The sequence below is a fragment of the Mustela erminea genome, chromosome 1 (genome assembly GCF_009829155.1).
Source record: "Mustela erminea isolate mMusErm1 chromosome 1, mMusErm1.Pri, whole genome shotgun sequence".
Taxonomy (NCBI): domain Eukaryota; kingdom Metazoa; phylum Chordata; class Mammalia; order Carnivora; family Mustelidae; genus Mustela; species Mustela erminea.
The window spans coordinates 55703459-55725663 of NC_045614.1; the positions used below are offsets into that span (position 1 = coordinate 55703459).

At 52.9% G+C, this 22205-nt stretch overlaps 1 protein-coding gene across 4 annotated transcripts in view; it reads right to left on the reverse strand.

Annotated features, from left to right (window-relative positions):
• Positions 1 to 1658: 1658 nt before the first annotated feature.
• Positions 1659 to 22205, reverse strand: part of SLC6A6 (solute carrier family 6 member 6) — an 83086-nt gene continuing 62539 nt past the window's right edge. For 3 of the 4 annotated variants that reach the window (XM_032317448.1, XM_032316790.1, XM_032318253.1), the window contains 8 exons: positions 22027 to 22130; positions 21772 to 21896; positions 17955 to 18067; positions 14198 to 14335; positions 12529 to 12631; positions 11859 to 11959; positions 9064 to 9234; positions 6063 to 6203 (listed from right to left, as the gene is read on the reverse strand). In XM_032317448.1, coding sequence (XP_032173339.1) covers positions 6063 to 6203; positions 9064 to 9234; positions 11859 to 11959; positions 12529 to 12631; positions 14198 to 14335; positions 17955 to 18067; positions 21772 to 21896; positions 22027 to 22130 — 996 coding nt within the window. Of the gene's footprint in view, positions 6204 to 9063; positions 9235 to 11858; positions 11960 to 12528; positions 12632 to 14197; positions 14336 to 17954; positions 18068 to 21771; positions 21897 to 22026; positions 22131 to 22205 lie in introns of all 4 variants that reach the window. The other variant, XM_032316063.1, reaches the window with a different exon arrangement.

Here is a 22205-nt window from a genome sequence, read left to right on the forward strand (position 1 = left end):
CCCGTGTATAAATCTGTTCTGCAGGGGCTGCAGGGACTTAGGAGCTGGGGGTGGGTGAGGTGCTGTTGGGATGGTTTTTTTTTTAAATAAAATTATTTAAATGCAACTAGACTGTGGTGTCTGGTTTTTTTTTGTTTGTTTTGTTTTTTTAAAATCACAGGCTGGCCATAGTCAGCTTTGGTTTAGAGGTGATGACATCTTCCCTGCTTTTAATTCATTCATCCATTCTGTAGGTCTCCTTGGGCTCTGCATCATTCCAGCCCCTGGGAAAATGAAAACAACATGAACACGGCAGATGAGGCCCTGTCCACATGGGGCTTAGATTTTAATGGCAGACAGTGAACGAGGCAGCAAATTGTAAAGGATTATTTCAGGAGGTAGAGAGTGCAGTGAAGAAAAAAACCACCCAAAAAACCCAGTCATGGGCATAGAGAAGAGGGTGGGGGTTGGCGAGAGCTGTAGCTCAGGGGTCAGGAAGGACTTTTCTGAGTAAATGATATTTGGGGTGAGACCTTAAAGACAGGAGTCCCCTGTGGAGACCAGGAAGAACTATCCCAGGCAGAGGGCACAGCCACGTGCAAGGGCTCTGAGGTGGGAATGAACTTGGTGGGTTCCAGAAGAGAAAGGGGACCCAGAAGCAGAGTGGGGAGACCAGGTGGGAGGTGTGCAGGGCCCAATGGGAAGGGTTTGGGTGGGGACTGTGGGTTTTATTCTGTCTGCAGGACGAAGCCAAGGAGGCAAGTGGGTGGCAGGTCTGCTATACGAAGCCCCTTTGGCTTGGGTATGGCCCTGTCTTCATAGGACAGCTGGGGCATGATAAACCCTGAGGTCACGGCCAGGCCTCATCCGGGAACCACAGCTGTGTGTGGACTGAGGAAGAGCTTCTTCCCATCAACTATGCAGGATGAAGTGAGCGTCCCATCTCCAGAGGTGTGCTAGGTTAGCTGAACCACACTGAGTGCAATGATGCCTCTGGGCTAGGGAAGCCAAAAGCGAGTTGCGCACAGGGCACGGCTCCTCCTCCTAGAGCTGGGCGATAGCTTCAGGCCCTTTCAAAACAGGAGGGAGGTGTGGTCAGGTGGTTCCCTGGAGAGACGGTCTGGCCCTACACACCAGCTGCATGCAGGCATGTTCCTGCATGCTTTTTTGAGAATACTCTGGACCCTCCGACAGCCTTTGGAGGTGGCTCTGTTATCATCCCAATGTTCCAGGTGATGAGAGTAGGCACAGAGGTTAAGTAACTTGCCGTTGAGTCACAGGGACTCAAGGATGGAGCTACAGTTTGACAAAATTTATATGGCCAAGGCACATCAGGAGGAGGAAGGTGGACAGAGTCCATCAGAAAGGCCAACAGCCAGCAAAAGAGCTGGGGGAGGGGTATATTATTCTAACACCGTCTATAAATAATGAGTTACTGGGAGATCTTTTTTTTGGTCATTCAGGAAGTTGGGGAAAGGACCCAGCAGGCTTCCCTGAAGGTGCCCACACTCATCAGTAAAATCACCTGCCCTCTGACCCCCTTGAGGCTGAGCCCTAGTCTGTAACAATGGGCTGGGTACATGATTCCCAAAGCAGAGGGCATCTGAGCCAACCACTTATTTTCTGGGGTCCTGAGTGTCCTCCCTCCTGACAGCCTCATCAAAAGGAACGCACACGTGTTGGATTTTAAAAAGGAAATGTTTATTTTCATGTTATAAGGTGATTACAAACTCCTCTAAAAAAAAGCAAAGATGAATTTAAAATATCGATATACATATTTATCTAAAAAGCAAAAGAGGAAAAAGGAAAGCCCTGCAAAATACAGGGATTCATATCATAAAACATTTATACACAAAAGCTTGTATACTGCAAGACTGAATTACACATCAAGGATCTTATTCGGATACAAATGTTCCTCCTCAGAAGAGTCTCGTTGGTTGTTTTTTTTTTATTTTTTTTTACAAAAGTTTAAAATATCTTAAAAATATTTTGAAGTTTTAAAAAAAAGTCCTGATGAGCCAGACGTATTTCTGGAAGGAGGCAAGACCCACGTTCTCAGCTTTCTCTTGTGCTAAATACAGAGTCACAGTTGCTAGGGATTCGAAAATTAATTGGGGGTGGGGAGGAGGAGAAAGAAAGAAATGGAGCCAACATCTCAGTTTGAAGCCGGGTATATAATAAGATGCTCCATCCCTCGGGGAACTGTCAGAACATGTCTGTAGTGACACCCACAGAAGAACAATGAAGCACAGCTTCCTATTAAAACAAAAGCATTCTGAGGGCCAGGCATTAACAGGGTACTGGGGGTGAGGGAAATGTGGTTCTCTGGCTTCCAGGGTGTTCCCGCCCCTCTCTGAGTTTGGTATTTGGGATGTGGTTTGGTTCATGCTTGTTGAATTTGTGCACAGTGCTATTTACAGGATCCACATGGACAGCCCAGCCTGGGGCTGCCTGACACTGGGTCTCAGGGGCAGATGCGACCTCATGGGACCTCGGTGGTTCTCTCGGATCCTTCCTGGCCTGTGTCTGAGGCTTGGGGGAAGGGAGGCACCTCTGCCTTAAGCACTGGCTGCCCAGAGCATTGCCCCATTCAGAAGAGCAGTGTTGGGGAGATGCTGGTTGGGCTCTGGACCTCTGTGTGGTGGCAGCTGGGAAACACAGATCACCCCGTGCTAGGCTGAGGTTGGCTAACTCCCCTCGTGCTTCAGCACCTTCTCTGAGGGGGGTACACTGGGCATCTGGAGTGAGAATGAGGGCACAGTGGTCCAGAGGGGACTGTGTATCGCCCAGAAATCCTCCAGGACCACTTCTTGCTGCCTGGGAATGTCATGCATGGCCTCAGGCTCAATCTTGCCTAAGGGATTCTGCCTCCTGTACACCCACTGGGTGGCTTCACTGGGTCTCAGTTTCCTCACATGCAATCGGGATCTCAATTCCTAGCTTCAAGGGCTGTTGGGTGCAGAGCCAGGGTGAAAGGGTGCTGCCTCTCCTGCTGGATGGTGGGCGGCCACCTCTCCCACAGAGCCACAGTGGGAGGTCTGGGTGGCCCGAGGATGGTGAGAGGGTGGGGGGCGCTGCTCTCCTCGCCCCTGAATGCTGGGGGACGGAGCGCTTTCCTTTTTCATAAAGGCTCGTCTTTGGTCTTCAGGGAGAACACTGGGGAGCTGCACTCACCACTCGCCACACCTCCCCCTCCTTGGAGAACCTGCCACTGGAACTGACTGGAGACAGTCTGGTTCCAGTCCCTACTCGCTGTGCCTTGTCTCTTGCTCACTCTGGGCCTCATTTCCCCCATTTTACAAGGGTGCCAACTGGGGTGACACTGCTCCCGCAGGGCGGTCCACTGGAGGGACCGACACGGCCCCTGCCAGGCTCAATGAACCATCTCCCTGGGTGAGATTTATCCAGAGCCCCTTCCCCATTCCTGCATCCTCAAAAAGTCCTTTAACCATCTCCCTTGCATCGCCTTCTCAGAGCAGGCCAAGATTGCGCTACGTGGGGGCACCGGAATTTCTGACCCATCCCAAGGCAGAGAGTGGGCGGAACACCTGTTCTCCAGAGACAGGAGGACCAGAGTCATGAGCTCCAATGACAAGTTTCCTTTATGTGGAGACATATAAAAGTCACGCATCATTACACCTTGTACTCACAGAGCCAAGTTCTGCAGATACACAAGGGCTAGGGGAGTAGACAAGAGGGGCCGATTGGAGACAGGTGCACTGGGAGATTGTCAAGGAACGGGCTCGGGGAAAGTGGCTGACCTTCCTTCCAGGCGGGGCCTGGGGACTTGGTCTGCATGTATCTTTGGTCTAGAATTTGGTCTTCGAATCTTGGAAGAGGCCTTTCTCAGGCCATTTCCAGAATGTTGCAATTTGCCTACCAACCCAAAATACTGGAGCTTTTCACCGGAGGGGAGATGTTGTAGCCTGAAATGACCACAAATGCCTGGGCAGCCAGAGCTTGCCAAGCCCCCCAGATCCCCACACATCACCTGTCCCCAGTCGTCGACAGTGGTTAGTTTACTAAGTTCCATGAGACAAAGGGAAACAGGTCACATTGCTACTCAGTAAAATTAGGAAACAACAACAAAAATCAAATCAGACACAGCGGCAACCATAAATACATAGAAAAACAGGAACACAGAATTGTTAACAGTTTGGAATAGAACTGGGTGTTGTTTGGCAGAGTATATGCTTTGGAAACAGTGAAATGTGAATGCTTGCCAAAGAGAAAAGGTTCAGGACTGCCTCTGCCCCTTGGGACGGGGGACACTGGAGGCTCCTCCCCTCCCGAATCTGGGGAGAGGGTTCCGGGACTCAGAGAACCCAAACCCGAGCTGGACTTCACTCCCCATACTCCATGAGGCAGTCACCGTCGTTTGTGCGTGACAATGTTTCGGTTTAAGTTTAGACTCTGAACTTGAAAGTGACAGTTCAAATGGCACAGTTTAGGTCCAAATGGGGGCTTCAGGGGAGACGTGTCCGTCTCAGCATTTTAAAGGTGCAGTACCTCCTCTCCTGGTTCAGAGAGGGATGCCACTCTCAATAGGGCTCTTGGTCAAACCAGATCTGGGGTGCCGGCCCCCCGAACAATCCCGTCTTTCTAGAAAATGCTCCCTCACCTCCTCTCCTCGCTCCCTCCAGAGTGCGCTTCTAACACTGGCTACTGCAGGAGTCATGATGTGAAGAGCTGTGCCATCTCCCAAGTCAACACCAAGGGCCGCTCTTGTGCCTGAGGAGGGTTTGGGAGCACTTTGCCCGGATCCAAGATTCAGGGAGTCTCCAAAAGCACTCTTGGCACTCCCAGCTAGGAGATGGGGCACCAGGGCTGCTTGTCAGGAGTCTCCCAGCCTCTGGGAGATGAGGACAGAGCTGAGGGGGGAGAGATGAGGAAAGAAAAGCAGCCCTCCCTGACACCAGGCCTCTCTGAATGCCTGGGTCCACACCCTTTGGTCCACTGGCTCACCCCTCGTCCCTCACCGAATATATCATGCTTCTCTCCTACACGCAGCTGCGAAAGGTGTCAGCTGGGGAACGGCCAGAACCTGAAAGAACCCCATTAAAATGCAACAGACCCATCAGTGTGAGGTCTGGAGCCCCGAGACCGCTGGCTCCCGCTGGGCTGGTCTTAGACCTCTACCAGGATGCTCTGGGCAGTAGCCGAGCGGTCAGCCTCCTGAAGGCTCCTGAATGTCCGGGTGTCAGCCTCACCAGCCCTCTTGGGGGCTCTGGCCGCTCCCCATTGGACAAATGGTCCTGACACTCCCTCTGACAGTCCTTCTGAGTATCCACTCTCGATCTCAACGTATTAGGTGGGATTTTGCTTCTGGTGCAGCGGTTTCTAGAGAATCTGACTCTCTGTATGGCCCCATCTGTCTGCTTTAAGTCAGTCCCTTCATCTGAGGGGTTGATTCATTATTTTAGCATCTCTCTTCTTCGCTAAGACAAACGTAATGAAGCATCTTCTTGTGGCCCTTCTTCCTCTAGCCCCTCTGGGTCTGGCCAGCTCAAGGGGCCTCCCCCTCCCCAGCTGTATGCTTCTATTTGAACCAGGTCGGGAAGGTACTACACCTTTAAAAATGGGGCTACTGTCCAGGAAAATTCCACCCTGTGTTTCTGGGGGCAGAACTTTCTGCCAGCTACGCAAGCACCGAAGAATTGCTTTTGAAAACGAGATCTATTGCTGGCAAGAAGATCAATTCAAGTGGTAAAAGAGTGTGACAATCTCTAAATGTATATATAATTATATGTTAAAAAAAAATACAAAGAAAAATTTACCAAGTTCCCATAAAATACATCTAATTCAGTATGAAAGCTCTGCCTCGCCCCGGACATCTGCCGGTGGGTTTTCTTTTTGTACAAAATATCTCCAAATCAAAACAAAAATACGCACACGCACAATACCACACCCACACCCACACCCATATGCACACACGCGCGCGCACACATACACACACACAGAGTAACATTTTCTGTGACAATTAAAAAAAACAATCCTAGTGCAAATAGAAAGCTCTGTAAACCTGGTCCTATGAGAATCTAATGTTAGTAAACAGCAGGGAAGCAGCCCGGCCGCCCAATAGCTCACATCATGGTCTCTACTATGATGTGGGTGGGCTTCATGAGAGCGCCATTCACGGCCAGGCGGGAGCTGTAGGGCGTAGCCCCCTCGCGCTCCACGGCCCAGCGGTTGGGTTCCCTTGGGGTCAGCAGGTACTTGAGTCTCTGGAGAAGGAAGGAGACAGAAGCAGAGAGGAAAGTCAGGCAGCCGGCTTCCCCTCTCTGCCCCCTCCCGCCTCTGGGTCCCACCTGTGGGTTGTTTGGCCTTGGACAAACTAGTAGACAAACCCTCTCTGGACCCCCCACAACATCCACCGGCAAATGAAGGAGTTGAACTAAGGTGCTTCTAAGGTCCCTCCGGGCCTTGAATCAGGGCAGAATTCCTGTCAGCAGTTTCCTTGGCCAACCCCCTGCTTGCACACCTCAGGGACAGAGACCTCACACCTCCCAGCTCTGACTTCTTTCTCCCATGAAGTTGAAATATGCCTCCTTGTAATTCCCATCCCCCAACTTCTCTGACTTGCAAGGCAGCCCGAGTTTTTGCCATTCGTAGGCCAGAGGCTGGATAGCTGTTTTGAGCCTCATATGGCTCCCACCTTCCCCAAGGAGAAACTCTAAACTCCTTGGCCGCCTGCCAACTGCATTTCCTGCCTTCTTTCACTAGGGTTCCCCCCGCTGCCACCCCCGTGGGTACCCGGTTCTCCCTACTGGGAGCTGGGAGACCACTGCCCATGTCAGAGCTGCATCTTCTGACAAAGACGAAGGAGCCAGAGATCAGACTGTGTGACAATCATCCCATCACTTCTGGGCATGGTGAATTTTGTCCTCCTCGGCTCATTGCCTGATCATGGACTCAGGGAGGCCAAGACCTTCCCAGGATACTCAGGAAGCCAACAGTGGAGTCGGGACTGGAACTCAGAACTCCTGACTCCCAGCTCCTCTCCAGGCAAGTGTCCATTCAGAGACTTTCAGCTGGAAGCAGTTGTGAAGGAGGAGCCGCCTTACTTCCTACTAGGCATTTACATTCCATTTAAGTATATTACCATTTTTTAAGCTGCTTATTAAAAGCTACTGTTATCTACTTGGAAAATCCAGATTGCCATCTGCTCTTAAAAACTTGGAAGATCTGGAAAGCCCAGGGTCACACATTCCCTCTTCATAACAACAGGCCACAGTGGAGGCCTGGCTGTCTGCCGCAGCTCTGGAATCACCTTCTCCAGGTCCCTCCCAGCCCTGCCTGAGGGCTTCCCTCGCCTGGGTTCCCTGCCTGGTCGTTGGGGAACCGGCCTGGAGGTCGCCCAGAAAAAGGGCAAAGGGTGGCAAGGGCAGCCAGAGAGCCGGTTCGGCTTCCTTCCATCACACCGCCTCTCTGCACAGGTGCATGCCCAGAAGACGGGACAAGAAGCAGATGGACCTGGAGTCATCCCAGGACAGAGCTGTGGGTTTGCACCCCCAGCCCAGAGAGACGCTCATGGCGGGAAGCACAGATGGGAGACAGGTCGAGTGGCCCATCACAAACAGATTGACGGTGGCTCCTATGCCTTTAGGGCAGGGGGCTAGGGTTGTCCACCTGGTTTGTAGGTGCAAGTTTGGGTGGCGGCCTCACCCTCACCCTCACCCTCCTCCTTCCCCTGCACAAACCCCACTCTCATCAAACCTCTAAACTTGGGATGGAACACTATTTTAAAACTAGGCTTTGAAGGGACACAAGTAAGCGTCAGGTGTCCCCCTCATCACCCCACGGTTGAAATAATGCGACTGCTGCGGGCACTGATCAATCAGAACAGACATCCAAGACCCTCTGCTCTGCCCCATCACCTCTTTAGTTTCTGGGTAGTAGGGACATTCTGGAAATTCCCACCGAGTGGAGGGCTCAGGGCCATCCCACAGACCCAGGTAGTTCAGGATTTTAACAAATCACAGGGCCTACCAGTATTCTGGCTGAACACTGTGGTCCTTTCCTGTGTCCTCTGAGAAATTACAACGGGTGGATGCTGCAGGAACCCCCCAAGGGCCCCAGAGCTATCCTGGCTCAGACAGATCCCAGCTTCATGGCCTGTTTTCCTCCCAGGCACACCCCCGCCTACTTCCTCTGTCTAGGGCCAGCAGCTCGCGGTCTGCCCGGGCCACCCCTCTCCCCCCCCCACCACCACCTCCTGGCCATTCCCCTGCCCACAAGGAAACTGGCCCAGCCCAAGGGGAGCCAGGGCCCCAGGACATCCTGGCTCCAGATTTTTAAGAGAATAACAATAAAAACAGCCCAGAGCAAAACAGTGTAGTCTTGGAGCTGGCCCAAACCCAAAGGTTAAGGGAGATTCTAAGAAAAGGATTTCTTGGAAAGAGCCCCAGCTTTTGCCATAGGCTGGAATCTGCAGTATTGTTGGGAGACACTTCTGAGGGGTTGGTGGTAACGAGGGGAACTCGGGGTGGGAGACTGGCAGGCACAGGGACCTGGGGTCCTGAGGCTCCATCTCTGGCAGCAGACAGGGCCACAGATTGGGGGAAGGGGATACCAGCATGAGTTGGCTTCAGGGTAAGAGAAGGCCTCTGGGTGGAGGTTCCTTCCTGGCTCCTTGTCTCCTACCATGGCTTTAGTGACATGGCCCTAGGATGAAGCCTGAGCTCCAAGCCTGGCACGCAAACCCATGGTCACCTGTCCAGCGCCATCGCCCACCCCCACCCCCAGAACACGTCACTGCGGCCCAAGGCTGTTAAGTGGCATCGCGGCCTTCCACATCTCATTCTCTGCCTGGCAAATTCCTCCTCCTGCCCACAGCCCTGCTCTGAACATCACCGCAGAGCCTCTGTCCCCGTGAACTGTTCTTTGTCCCGTTCCACCATAGGCCTGACCACCAATCTCAATCGCTCCATGGGGCAGGCAAGGGGTGCAGGACCCAGAGAGGGCAGCAATGTGCCCAAGGTCACACAGCAAACCGACAGCCAACAGCCATTAGCTGGCTTTCACCCTCCCAACCGCCCTGCCCTCCCACACCTCCCACATCCGGCCTCGGCCCTTGGGGCTCACCACAAGAAATGGCCCTTCCGTCTGGCAGAGGCGGATGACCATGACCAAGGGGACACACATCATGGAGGACAGAGCCAGACTCCAGCCTAGCCCGATGGCCCAGGTTGGGTACACATAGACTTTGTTGTAGGTCAGGGGGATGTACTTGACGAGGGAGAAGATGAAACATCCCTGTGGAGAGAGAGCACAGTCAGGAGGGATCCCGGGGCAGGGAGCGTCGGGAACCAGGGCAGGCTCCACCAGAGGGGCCTCACAGCCTTCTCTACTCTGCTGAGGACCCTCCCCCCACCCCCACCCAGGGCAAATCTGATCAAGTCGCTTCCCTGCTCAGGACCCTTCTGGGACTTCCCAGTGCCTTCAGGATGCTGTCCAAACGCCTCAGCCTGGCCAGCAACATCAGCCAAGAGCCGTGTCCCTTCACCCCTTACCTACCCACTGCCCCTTCCTCCCGTATCCATACTCCAACTGCCCTGAAATCCTTCCAGCTCCTTAAGCCAGGGCCTTAGAACAGGCTGTTCTCGGACTAGATGCCTTCACCCGTCCCCCTCTCATCCTAATTTAGCTCTCGTGGTCCTGCCTTACTTGCCGAGGCCCTGCCCAGAAGTAGTCAGGTGCCCACTCTCTCCCTTCCCAGGAAGGATGTGGTTATTACCTCTTCAGCACACACTCCCCCACCCAACTGAGTCAGTCGTCTTCTCTTACACCTGGGGCAGCTCTAGGCGCTCAATAAATGCTAGCTGCATGGCTCTGAGTCTTTCCTTCCCTCCCCTGCCACCACCCACCACCCACCCATCTCCATCCCTGACCTCCAGACCTAGCCTCCTAGGACCAGGTGGGGATCTGGGCCTTGCCTAGTTGGGTGTCGAGCCCCAAGCCCATGCCAAAGGCCGATGGCTCTCAGCATCCATGAATGGTGGGGTAGAGTGAGCTCTGAGCCCAAAAGCCAAGTCCACATTTCCCTGACAAGAGCACATAAGGCTGGCTGGGAAGGCCCAGGACTTCTGCTTCTAGTCAGAATTCCAGCATCTCCATGCATAACCCAGGGTTGTCTTAGAGTTATCCACAGTGTAAACACGACTTGAATCTTTACTAGTATCTATTATCTATGGGTTAGATACTAGTATCTAGTATCTATGGGTTAGCGGGAAAACAATCTAGAGAAATCAGAATTAGCCAGCCGGGAAGGGAGAGCATTAGACTGCAGATGTCTTCCACTAGGCCTCTACTGTATGCCTGGCCCTGTTGTTCCTGTCCCTAAGGGTAAGGTGTAGGTTAGACAAGGAACAGGGTCAGAAAAGCCTGCTCTAGGCTTTCCCAGCACCAGGAAGCTTGGTACCTGCCCATTCATATTCCTCTTTCCACCAGGGTGACCTTATCCTACCACCTGGGGATGCAGGCTACCTCTGATCTATCCAAGTCCTTGGGGAGGAAAAGAGAAGAAACTCATGGTCAGAGTGGTTGAGAGGAGTTTCTCACAAATCAGTGTCAAGTGAGGATAAGAACACAGGCTTTGGGGGCGCCTGGGTGGCTCAGTGGGTTAAAGCCTTTGCCTTCGGCCCAGGTCATGATCCCCAGGGTCCTGGGATCGAGCCCCACGTCTGGCTCTCTGCTCGGCCGGGAGCCTGCTTCCTCTTCTCTCTCTGTCTGTCTCTCTGCCTACTTGTGATTGATATCAAATGAATAAATAAAATCTTAAAAAAAAAAAAAGAAAAGAACACAGGCTTTGAACTCAACTCATCTGTATCAGTAACTCGCCCATTGTGGTTCCTGGCTGCTACGGTTTCCTGAATTTCGTGGGGAAGATACACACCTCGGATAAGAAGACCACAGCAGCCACTTACCTCCCACTGCAGAGTCCTTGCTTTATGACATGGTAAACCGGGGCCCTGAGAAGTAAGGGACTTGCTTAAGGTCCACACGGTGAGTTAAGGGCAGTGTGGATTTATTCTGGCCTGGGAGTGGGGTCACTGAGAGGAGGATCCATTCACCTCTCAGCACCTAGTTCCTAAATGCAAGGACCATTTCTGCCATTTGCACTCCCCACGGTATGAGCCAAGAATGGCATGGGAGAGGTCTTCCCCTGAGGTTTGCTCCAAAGCTCATGACTAGTTTCAAATAATGACTGGGAAGTAGAGGGCTTCTCTTTGGCCAGAGCCCGAGTGGGAGTTTGAAGCGGGGTGCCTGCATAAGCTCTAAGCTACATTCCAAGACGGCGGGCGACAGAACCCTGGTGGGAAGAGGAACGCGGCATATCACTGCCTTTGGGTCCGGGGCCAGTACGAAGCTTCCTTGTTCTTGGGATAGACCACAGCATCTCTCGGATGGAACTTCCTCTGACCCCCACCCCACTGTGGAAATACCCCATTTTCAACATCTATGACCTGTCCCCATATGATACCCCCAAAGGCCCCTTGACTTAATCAGTGACCCAAACTGCGCTGAGTTCCAGAAGGGCTTGGGCAAAGGTTATGTGCTCTCTTGTGGACCCCCTGAATTTCTCAACACGAGCCCATACACCTTCCTCCTTCAGAATGCCTTGCCTTTGCATGTGCTGGTTCCTCTGCCAGGAATGCCCTTCCTTTCCTTCTCTTCCTCACCAAGTCTTACTTATCCTTCAAAACTCATCTCAGCGTAGCTTTTGGGAACAGCCTGCGGCCCCACCTCTCCCAGGCAGAGGCATCGCTGGGCTTGTCCTAGGCCAGCACTTAGCAGGTGCTGAGATGGGTTAGCAGGTGAGAACGGCAAGCCCCAAGGAGAAAAGGCTAGCACCCACAGCCGGGCAGGGCAGAACTCACAACACAGAGAACTGGAGTGACCACGGCCCAGCTGTACTTCATCCAGGGACCAGGCCGATAGCCAATCATATCCTCAATACCGTCATAAAGGTTATCGCTGCCTAGGAGAGACAGACGTAGACAAATGATGACATCAAGTCCAATACTAGCATCTGAATTGCACAGCAAGGGCTCAAGGGCCATTGAGGGGAGGGGGGCTGTCCCTGGGGTCTGCTCTAGGTCCCTGCTACTCGATGCCATGAAGACCCAAGAGTGGCAGACAGACGTTTATCTAAAATTATCTGAAATTCAAATGTAACCAGGCATCCTCTATTTTTCTGGCAAACCTAGACAAACCCCAAATCCTGGTGTGGCCAATTCAAGGCCAATTCAAGTGGACCACGCCTGGATCCCAGAGCAGTAAATCATAGGGAGACCCTTGCTAAGCCAAATTCTGTGCTTGTCAAAACATACAGTCACAGCCTGCATCTCCGGCATGGGGAGAATACGTATGCGGCTACAATGGTTTTATTTCTGCAGGAAAGGGGCAGCCTGGAGGGGAAAGGTCCAGACAGGGCCTTCCTGTTCAACTCCAAATGAATTCCCCTGAGAAGTCTCTGTTTTGGCAGCTTCTAAATACAGAGACCCAAAGCAGAGACTTGAGAAAGGATACACAGCAATCTGTACTCACCATATATCCAGGCAATAACAAAACATTCAAAGAATGCAACCCACAGAAGGCATACACCGCTAGCTGCATAGTAGTCAAAGAGTTGAAACACATACATGCCACCCTGCAAAGAAAACAACCAGAGAATGTTGTTTTGCTACTTGGTATCCAACTCTCTTAATATATAGAGAGCTTTGGCATATCATTAAGAAATAAAAAACCCAAGAGAAAAATGGGCACAGACCACAATGACCAGATACATATGTACAAAGATGCTCAACTTCATGTTTGACAAGTTAATTAAAAACACATACTCAGAGGTGCCCGGCTGGCTCAGTGGGTTAAGCCTCTGCCTTCAGCTAAGGTCATGATCTCAGGGCCCCACATCGGGCTCTCTGCTCAGCAGGGAGCCTGCTTCTCCCTCTGCCTGCCTCTCTGCCTACCTGAGATCTCTCTCTGCGCCAAATAAATAAATAAAATCTTAAAAAAAAAAAAGAAAGAAAGAAAATTATTTATTTAAACACACACACACACACACACACACACACACACTCAGGGGCACCCGGCTGGCTCAGTCGGTAGAATATGTGACTTTTGATCTCAGGGTTAGAAGTTCAAGCCCCACACTGGGCACAGGGATTCCTTAAGAAAGCTAAGATCTTTAAAATACACACACACACATAGAAGCAAACATGTTTTCCTTTGCAAAAATGACAGGTTTCCTAAAGCCTGCTTCCAAAGGTGCTGAAAACAGGGGCCAGCAAAGAATACTTTGGTGATATCCAGCTGCTCAGTGTGACCTGTGATCTGCTTTTGGCGTGTGTGTGTGTGTGTGTGTGTGTGTGTGTGTGTGTGTGTTTCTTAAAGGCACTTTCAGAAAAAAATTATTTGTATTTCAGGTAGGAAAAAGTGGTGATGTGAAACCCAAATTGAGTTATGGTGCAAATGCAGTGATTTGCTGGAGACTGGGGGGAGGTTGGTAGGGAAGGGTGTGTGGGCCAGCCGGCTAGGCCAGGCCTTCATGCTTCTGTTATTCAGCACAAGAATCTTTCTGGCCTGCCTCTTCTTAGGTGAGCCACTATTGCCTTGGACACTCCCTGCTTCCTTCCATGCAGCTTCTTTTTTCCCATTTGGATGGATCCTCCTCGTGGCCCGGGCCCACCCTCTGCACAGAGCACCCTCCCATTCACCCAGATAGGCCCGGGTACTGCCCGAAGTTTTTACCAGATCTTCATTTACCTCCCCTAATGTCTCCACCTCCCTCCAAGCCTGAGAAGGGCCACTGCACGGTCATGGATAAAAAAGCTGCTATTAAAATAGATTTCAGCTCAAGTACCCCTCCCCCAGGCCTCCTGGGTGGGAGGGAGGGACAGAGGGCAGGGGGTGGGCATGGTGTTGCCATGGAAACAAGAGAAAGAGCTAGGGAGTTTGGGTCAATTGCTAGATCCTGAGCTGCCTCCTGCTGCCCACAAAGTAGGCCAAGGTGCACCCCCCCAAGCCCGCTCCTGCCAGCAGAGTGGGATCCCTGAGCAGGGTGGGGCCAGGAGATCCTCTGCCCCCGAGCTCACACCCAGCCACTGCCTCTACTGACAGGCTTCAGCCCAGCCCTGACCTGGTCTTTGAAGTGCATGTAGGTCGCCAAGAGCCCCACAATGAGGAGGTCCCTTGTGCCAGTGAGAAAGCCACCTACCTCCGTCACCATCGCCAGCCCCAGCAAGTAGCTGATGCTGCACACGAAGGCGATGAAGATTTCCCGACGGAAACCCTTCCTTAGGAAGGATGGGTAAAGATCGACCAAGGACGTGACCTGTCCTTCGACTTCAACAAACTGCAGAAGAGAAGACAGTGGTTGAGCCCCGGGTGCCCAGCACCTTCCCTGTGCTCAGCAGAGTCCCCAGCACACACAGAGTAGCCTGGAGGTTGGGGGGTCAAGTCCAAATGTAGTAACCTGATCTGGTGGGCTCTGCCTGGGGAGTTCCGCCTGCTGGTCCCACCTTCCCCAACATTCACACAGTGGTTTTAGCTCCACGGGGACTGCGGATCCATCCAAGAATCCCAGTGCCCACCTGTGCGAGCCAAGTGCTCACTGTGCCCCCCGCCAGGAACCCAACCCTGCGTTCCCAAAGGGGAAGCAGCCCATTTGAAGGGGACTTTCCTTGGGTATGTGCTAGGATGTTCTGAATCTCTCTAAATCTTTCCATCTTTGCAACTAAAAATGTAACCTGGAGACTGATCTGTATCATTCATTACACGGAAAGCTGTCTGTTTTAAACCGCAACATGAAATGGTCCTGCAGTCCCTTATCGCCATGGGTCTGACCGATGCCTGGTGGATGGGTTCCGGGCTTCTACGGCTGCTGACCTGGGCAAGTACTCTTCCTTTCCCTCTATCTTTGGGGAAGCTTCAGGGCTGAAGGGTGCACAGAAACACTTTACGTTTTGGTGACTAGAACCGAAACTCCCTGCCAACCAACATACCCTCCCAGGCCTGTCCCTTGGATTTCTTTAAAAGCTGCAAGCTAAAACCTTGACCCTTCTGTTCTTTCATCTGCACGAGGAATCTGGGAAGGAAGGATGTTTCCCCAGCATTCCAACAAGAAAAATCCAACCACTTAACTCCTCTGGGATGTATCACAGGAGGATCAAGGACTACAAACAGGGAGCAAATCCCTTTCATGGCTGAAAGGGGCTGGAAAAAGGATTCTTTGTTGCCAGGAATTCAGGGAAAAGATGAGCAAGAGGCTCTTGAAAGGGGCCCAAAGAGAAGTGGCTGATGGTTTGACCTCTGTGATTGATGTGTCAGCCAACGGGGTTTTGACTCTATACTGCCACCAAATTACAGCGAGCCAGCTCCAAGATCCATCTTCAAAAGGAGTCTCGAAACAAAGGTTCCTTCCTTTTTGAGTTGGGGAAATTAAAGACCGGAAGGTGCAGTGTCAACTGTGAGTCAGGGTCAAGACCAGCAGAAGCCCCTCATTTCCAAGTTCCCTGCCTTTCTGGAGAAGGCCGTGCCCAACCCTCAGCCCTGCTCCGCCGGCTTCTTCAGACCTCCCTCACTTAACAGTCATGGGACCCCGATTTCTCCAAGCATCAGTCGTCTCCCCTGTATAATCGGGGGAATCTTGCCTACTCAGCAGGGAAGTTGAGAAAGATCTGAAATCAAGAGAGGAGAAACTGCCAATTGCATGATTGCTGTGAACCCAAGTCAGGGGCTGAGTGAGCTCCGGGGAAGATGGACCAGCTTTCTCCTCCCCCGCTGTGCTGGTTGCTCTCTTGTGCAAACGTCTGCCTCCAGGCTCACAACAACCCTCCTCCATCTCACAGAGAAAGAACACAACGCACAAAGAACACAACGCACGATGGATGCTAAGCCCAAGAGGGCTCCCCTAAGATGCTAGGCATCTGGGAGGGTGTTTCCTTCACGTGCAAGGGTCCCACTCCATCAGCAAGAGGCCCCTACCTGAGGGCGCCTGGGGATCTCTGCACTTCCATGGAGGAAGCTATTCTGGGGGATCTCCAAGGAAGGCCGGTGGCAGGGGGCTGAATGAGACCAGGGAAGCCCAATGGGCAAGCCCATTCCTTAAACCAGCTCTGTGTGGCTTTGACCAAGCTCTTCTTTCCTCAGACTCGGTTTTCTGGGCTCAACAGGGCAACAGCTGTGTCCAGCTACAGGACAGAGCTTTGGCTCGGGAAGGCGTTCTGAGTGGAAAACGTCCCAGCCACCCCCCACCGTGGCTGGCTTTGAGAGCTGGCCTTGATGCCCCGAGCCTGCTGGCCACCATGAGGCCTAACTGAGAGGTGCAGATCCCCAGCCAGGCTCCCCCTGCCTCCCAAGGAGAAAACCTAATGAATAAACTGCCTCTCACACTCAGGAAGCAACTCCCACAGACCCAGAGGCCCACTGGGGGCCCATGGAGATGTCATGCTTTGTCACTTATTAACCTCTGTTTTTGCTTTTTGTTTTCTCGCTAAGAGCTTTGGAAGAAGTTACAAAAGCCATTTGCTTGGGGCCTCTGAAGGCCAAACTCATTAACGAGCGATGATTAATGGAGTCCTCCCGCTGTTCATACAGCTCAGGCCTACCACCAACTGCACAAGTATTTTGTTTTCAGGCTCCCGAATGTTTCCCCTCTGTTCTCTCTGCTAATCCTGAGTCCCCTTCCTGCCAAAGCCTTCGCTCTGTTCTTGACCTTGCTGGCAGACTGCCTCCTCTCCTCAGTCTGACCTTCTAAGATGGTCCTCCTACCTGGTTCTGAGTCCACAGGGACCCATCCCTGGGCCCCGGTGCAGAGGCTGCTGCCCAGGGGTGGGCAGTGACGCCCTCTCCTGACCTGGCAGCGGGCCTCACCTCTCACGTGGTCCCAGTGAACCAGTGATTTCCCAGGCAGTGGCCAGAGACCCAGACCACCCAGGAGACTAAAAAAGGCCTGCTTTTCAGATGCTGGCCCACCGCTTGCAGGGTTCTGGTCTGGGCATATTACCAGCCCGCCCTGCACATTCTAACTCCCCCATCCTGGAGCCATGCCTGTGCTCTGAACTGTCCTCTTGGGACAACCCCAAGGAGAACACACGTATCTCCAAGGGAAGGTATCCAGGAGTTCACTCTGTCTGTGCCTCACACTTCATACAAGACAGTGGAGATACAATCACGTCTATTTACCAGATGAGAAACCGAGTCTCAGAGAGGGGAGGAAAGGTGCCCAATGCCACACAGCAGCATGGGGGTTTACGACTGTGACTCCAAAGCCAGACTTGGCCTCTGGCTGGCTCTCCCTGACATTCCCACGAGGCCTGAGCCCCAGACGGATGGGATGGAGGAGATAAGACACGCAGGGAACAGACACATGTGGGGTAGTTGGTATAGATGGATTCCTCCCATGGGAGGGTAGAAGCCGGGTGGCCAGAGGAGAGTGTGGGTCTGAGCGAGGCTCCCCAGTATTTAGTTGTTCACTAAGCCCTGGAGGATCACGGTTTCCCCACGTGGGGAACAACTCGTGGGCTCCAGGCCTCACCGAACAGTAGGTGCTCTGGCTGCACTGGGAGAGCCAGGGATGGCCTGGGCCCTAACTATTGTCCCTGCCCCGGACTGCCTGTCTGCAGCGTCACTCACAGCCCCCCGTGGGACCCTCTGTGGGAACACATTATCACCATGCGGTCTTGTCCTTCTCCTTCCCATCCAGGGCTTCATTTTAACCACACCCTTCAAGTGTCCTTTTCCCCCTGGCTGGGGTCAGACACTCGAGCTCTGGGCCAGAGGTCCTCCTCCTGCTGCCCTGAAGCTCTTCCCCGGCAGCCCCTCCAGCCCCCGCAACCGTGGTCCTAGAGGAAGCCTCGTGGGCTTCAGCTGGTTTAAGTCTGATGTGAAGGCTGGAAGGGGAAGGGGCTTTCCCAGAACACCGGTCCCCATGGGCCAGCCCTCCACAGGGCGTCCCCTCGACCCGTACCCACCTGGCTATCCAGTCCAAGCAAGAGAAGCATAATAAAAAAGAGAATGGACCAAAACGTGGGCAGCGGCATCATGGTCACAGCTTTGGGGTATGCAATGAAGGCCAGGCCAGGACCTAGAGGGAAGAGAAAATGGGAGGGGCAGAGGGGGAGGAACATCAGTGACCGAGCCACCCTGGTGCCAGAGCTCACACACAGACACTCGGGATTGAGGCGATGTCCCAAACCCCAAATGCAGGGAGGAGCCGGGTCTGAATTCTGCCTGGGAGGGGAAGAGCCCAGGCCTGCCTCTCTTTCAGATGGGGTGCACTGGGGCTCAGGTGGGGCCCCGTTTTATCATCTGTCTCCTAGGCAGCAGCACCAATGGCTTCAAAGAATCTGGCAGACACTGGTCATTTGCAGGCGAGAAACGGGACTGAGCCTGGAACTCAGTCTACTGGCTTGAAAAAGGAGCCCCGCCATCCCCCACCCCACCAGAGCAACCACACCAACATTTGCTGGAAGGAAGCCAAGGGGGAAAGACCTGGTTATCTGAACTACTGAAGCCCCCGTTTGCAAATAGACGGTTTCGATTTCTGAGTTAATGGATAAAACACTGTAGAAGAGCCAAAATCTCCTCAGGGGTGCATGTGAGCACCCCACCTGAGTAGAGCCAAGGCCCAAAACTGAAGGGAGGTGTGCATGGGGCCAGGCCCCGGGCTCGGGAGACCCTCCGCCACCTCCTCTTTACATCACCACGTGCCCCTGCAGGGCCCTCAGTTTCCCCACCTGGGAAGTGAGGGACAGGACCCCAGAAATGCCTCCCCAAGGTGCCTTCTTGTGCTCAGATTCTCAGATGCTAAGACCACTACCCTAGGAAAGGGCTTCTGGTTTCTAAAGAGGGGCCTCTGGAAGATCTGAAGGCAGGGTGTGGGAGACAGGAGCCCCGGCAGCTCAGGGGGCACCTTTCTGACTGGAAACATTCCAGAGTCATAGGGAAAGGTCTCCTCCTGTCTCCAGCGGGCCTGAGGGGAGAAGCCAAGGGGAGGGACCACAACTGAGGCCTGCAGGCGCAAAAGACAGTAGGAAGCAGCAAAAGAAAGGAGGCCTAAAAGGGCCTGGGCTGAAAAAATAAAGTAAAATCCACAACTTTAAAAAAATAAATAAATAAAAGCAATAATAATTTTAAGAAGTCAAGAAACGTGAAGACAAAAAAGGGCTGGAGGGCAGGATATTTAGAGCAGACATCAGAAACCCAAGGACTGGCTTAAGAATGGAAACAACAAAAACAAAAACAAAAACTTGAAAATAAACTGGACCCAGAGACCACACCGTCGGGCGTCAACCACAACTGTGGCAGCAGGGGCTAGCCCTCCCTACCGGCCAGAGTCTAGCCGACTCCGGAAAACCCGATCATGACCTGGCGTCCGCAGGCTGCGGCCGTAGAAAATCCCTTGAGAAGTGAGGGAAGGGGCGCCAGTACCAACCCCAAAGCCCCAGTTGGCAGGAGCCGCATGGGTACCTCGGGGGCCCCTATAGGGCAGCTCTGGCCCACCGGCAGGCTTCAGTGCGTGGGGATTCTTGTCCAGCCGACTGCGAGACAGATGTAAAATGGGGCCCCACCACCCACCCCCTTGCCGCCCGCCGGGGCCTGGTGGAGGTTTTCTCAACGCGCTCGTTTCTGTATTTCAGTTTTGCCTTTGTCAAGCCAGCCTCTGGGAGAGGGTCTGAGCATCTTTCTCTAAAAGCGCACGGTGAACTATAGAGAGAGAAGTCCATTGAAGGAACGCAGCCGCTCCGAGCACCAACGCATGCCTCTCGGCGAGCAGAGAACGCGCCCCTGCCCGCGCCGCGTGCACTTTGTTCGGCTAAATAAGGATCTGGTTCAAATGCACTTCGCTCAATATGGTGCTCGTTAAAAAGCTTATTAGAGAAAATAATCACCCTTGATGTGTCAGCTGCTCAGACATCACCGTGGGGAATAAACGACAAGGTCTTTGAAGTGGACAGGAGGAAGCAAACAACTTAGGGTGATGATGTAGACATATATAAAAATACCTAGTTGTCCACAGAAAAAGATCTATTTTATATATCGAGAGAGAGATATAAATATCCCACCACCAGATTCACTCCATGCTCCTGGCAATTGCAACTGGTTTGTCGGCCCTCGACTGGAAAAAGCCATGCAAAGGAGCTGCAAATTGTCTCCCCCTCATCACTGGAACAGCCACACTCCCAAGTAGGTGTGGATCTTTCTAGAATTACTCTTGTGTCCTCAGTCTCCGGCCTGCTTCTTGGGGGCTCCTGGGGTTGGAAAGCTGCTGTCTGGGACTGGGGGCAATGGAGAGATGTGTGGGGCTGAGCTGGGGACTTGGCCCCCTTGTCCTGCAACACTGGGGTACGTGTAAGGATGGCAGAGAAGGTCAGAGGAGCTCAGATGCATTCTCACATAGGTTAAGACCAGAGCTGTCATGAGCATCCAGGGTTGGTGGGGAGGCAGGAGGTGGGGGCAGTCCTCAAGGCACAGGGGCCTGATCCTCACCAGCCCAAGCAAGCCTCCTGCTCTCAAGCCATGGGTCTCCTCAACTGCACAGCATCTAGATGTCTAAATGCACAAGGCTGAGGTATCCCTGAGCCCCAGTGCTAGGGTTCTATGGCTGAAGGAGAAGGACACCACCCAGTTTCCCATGAGGGCAAGGGCAATGCCAAGGCAAGGGCTCCAGCTGTGCCTGACTCTGGTCCACACTGGTCCCTGGAGTTAGGACATTAGTCTCTTCTCTGGGCCTGAGAGAAGCCTCTACCCCAGACCCTCACTTGCTTCCGTGTAGTCCCAGAGAGGTCCTGAGAAATCGGAAGGTCAGGTGCAGCACAGAACGTGTACAAAATAACCAAAACCTTCCAGGCAGCTGATGATCACGCGCCAAATGAATGGGCAGGATAGGAGTGAGGTGGAAAAGGGGCAAGGGTAGACTGTGGGGATCCTGGGAGCCTATGGTTCTTAATCCCATATCCAAACCACTGCAGTTTATAGCTGCGATTCTAGGACTTAGAATATCCAGGGGCAAGTCCTAGAATACTGTGGTACTGAGGCTCTAGGATTCTAGCAACTGAAGACCTCACCATTTTCAGGTTCCAGACCCACCCTGTTGGAGCTCCAGGATCCCAGCCTAGGATCCCAGGCTCGGCAGAGTCCATAATTCTAAGATTCTTTCCTCTACTTCCGGAAGGAGCACCCCACCAACAGATCCCACACCCTGAGGGGGTGACACTGTCCCCCCAACCTACGCCCAACTTGGATCTGTCACCGTCCCAGAGGGTGGCCAGCAGACCCACTGTCTCTCCCTCTCCCGCTGCCTACGGTGGTGCCTGACACAGGGCAGACTCTGCCAGTAACATCGTGGAATGAATGAACGGGTTTGCTAGAGGGAATGTGCTGGGAGCAAAGTGCAAAATACAGAAACCAAAGCTGAGAAGGTGGTGATGGAATGCCGGCTGGTGGCTGGCTTGGGCCTGAGTTAGGAAAGTGGTTTCTGCTGCTGAAACCAGGAGTTTGCTGGGGAAGGAGAGGGAGGGAAGACCACACAAAAGTAGCTAAATATTCCCCAACTTACCCAACCCCCGCGTTTCTGCTAACCCTTGAGCCGAATTGCAACGCAAGTGCTTAAAATTTAGCTTAAAATAACTCTTTGATACTTGGGGGACATCTTGGTGGGGGGGGTCCGTTTCGGAAACCAGGCTCGTCCCCCCCCCAAGCCCCCTGGGGTCTGGCTTCATGCCTGCAGTACTCGGCTTACACACTAGGTGGCAGTGCCCACCACCACTGCCACCAATACCACCATACCTGACTCAGCCACATCAGCAATGTCCACCCCTTGCTCTTGTGCCATGAAGCCCAGGATGGAAAAAATTGCGAAGCCAGACACAAAACTGGTACCACTGTTCAGGCATCCCAGCAGCATACAGTCCCTAAGTTACACATATGTCAGGGAGCAAGTTAATTCACAACACAAGGAAGCCACGCTCCCTACTTCTTCTCTTTTTTTCTTTAAACATCATTATTTCTAAGGTCCACCAGGCCCGCTGGCGCGACACTTGCCTGTACGAGTTGTACTTGTACTTGTTGTAGCTCCCCAGAGAGGTCATGGCCCCCAGGCAGATGGCATAGGAGAAGAATATTTGGGTCCCAGCATCAATCCATACCTGTGAGGGTTTGGGTGGGGGTGGCCAAGAAGAGAGAGAAGGGGCTGTTAGAGCCAGCTTCCTGGAGGAGACGGT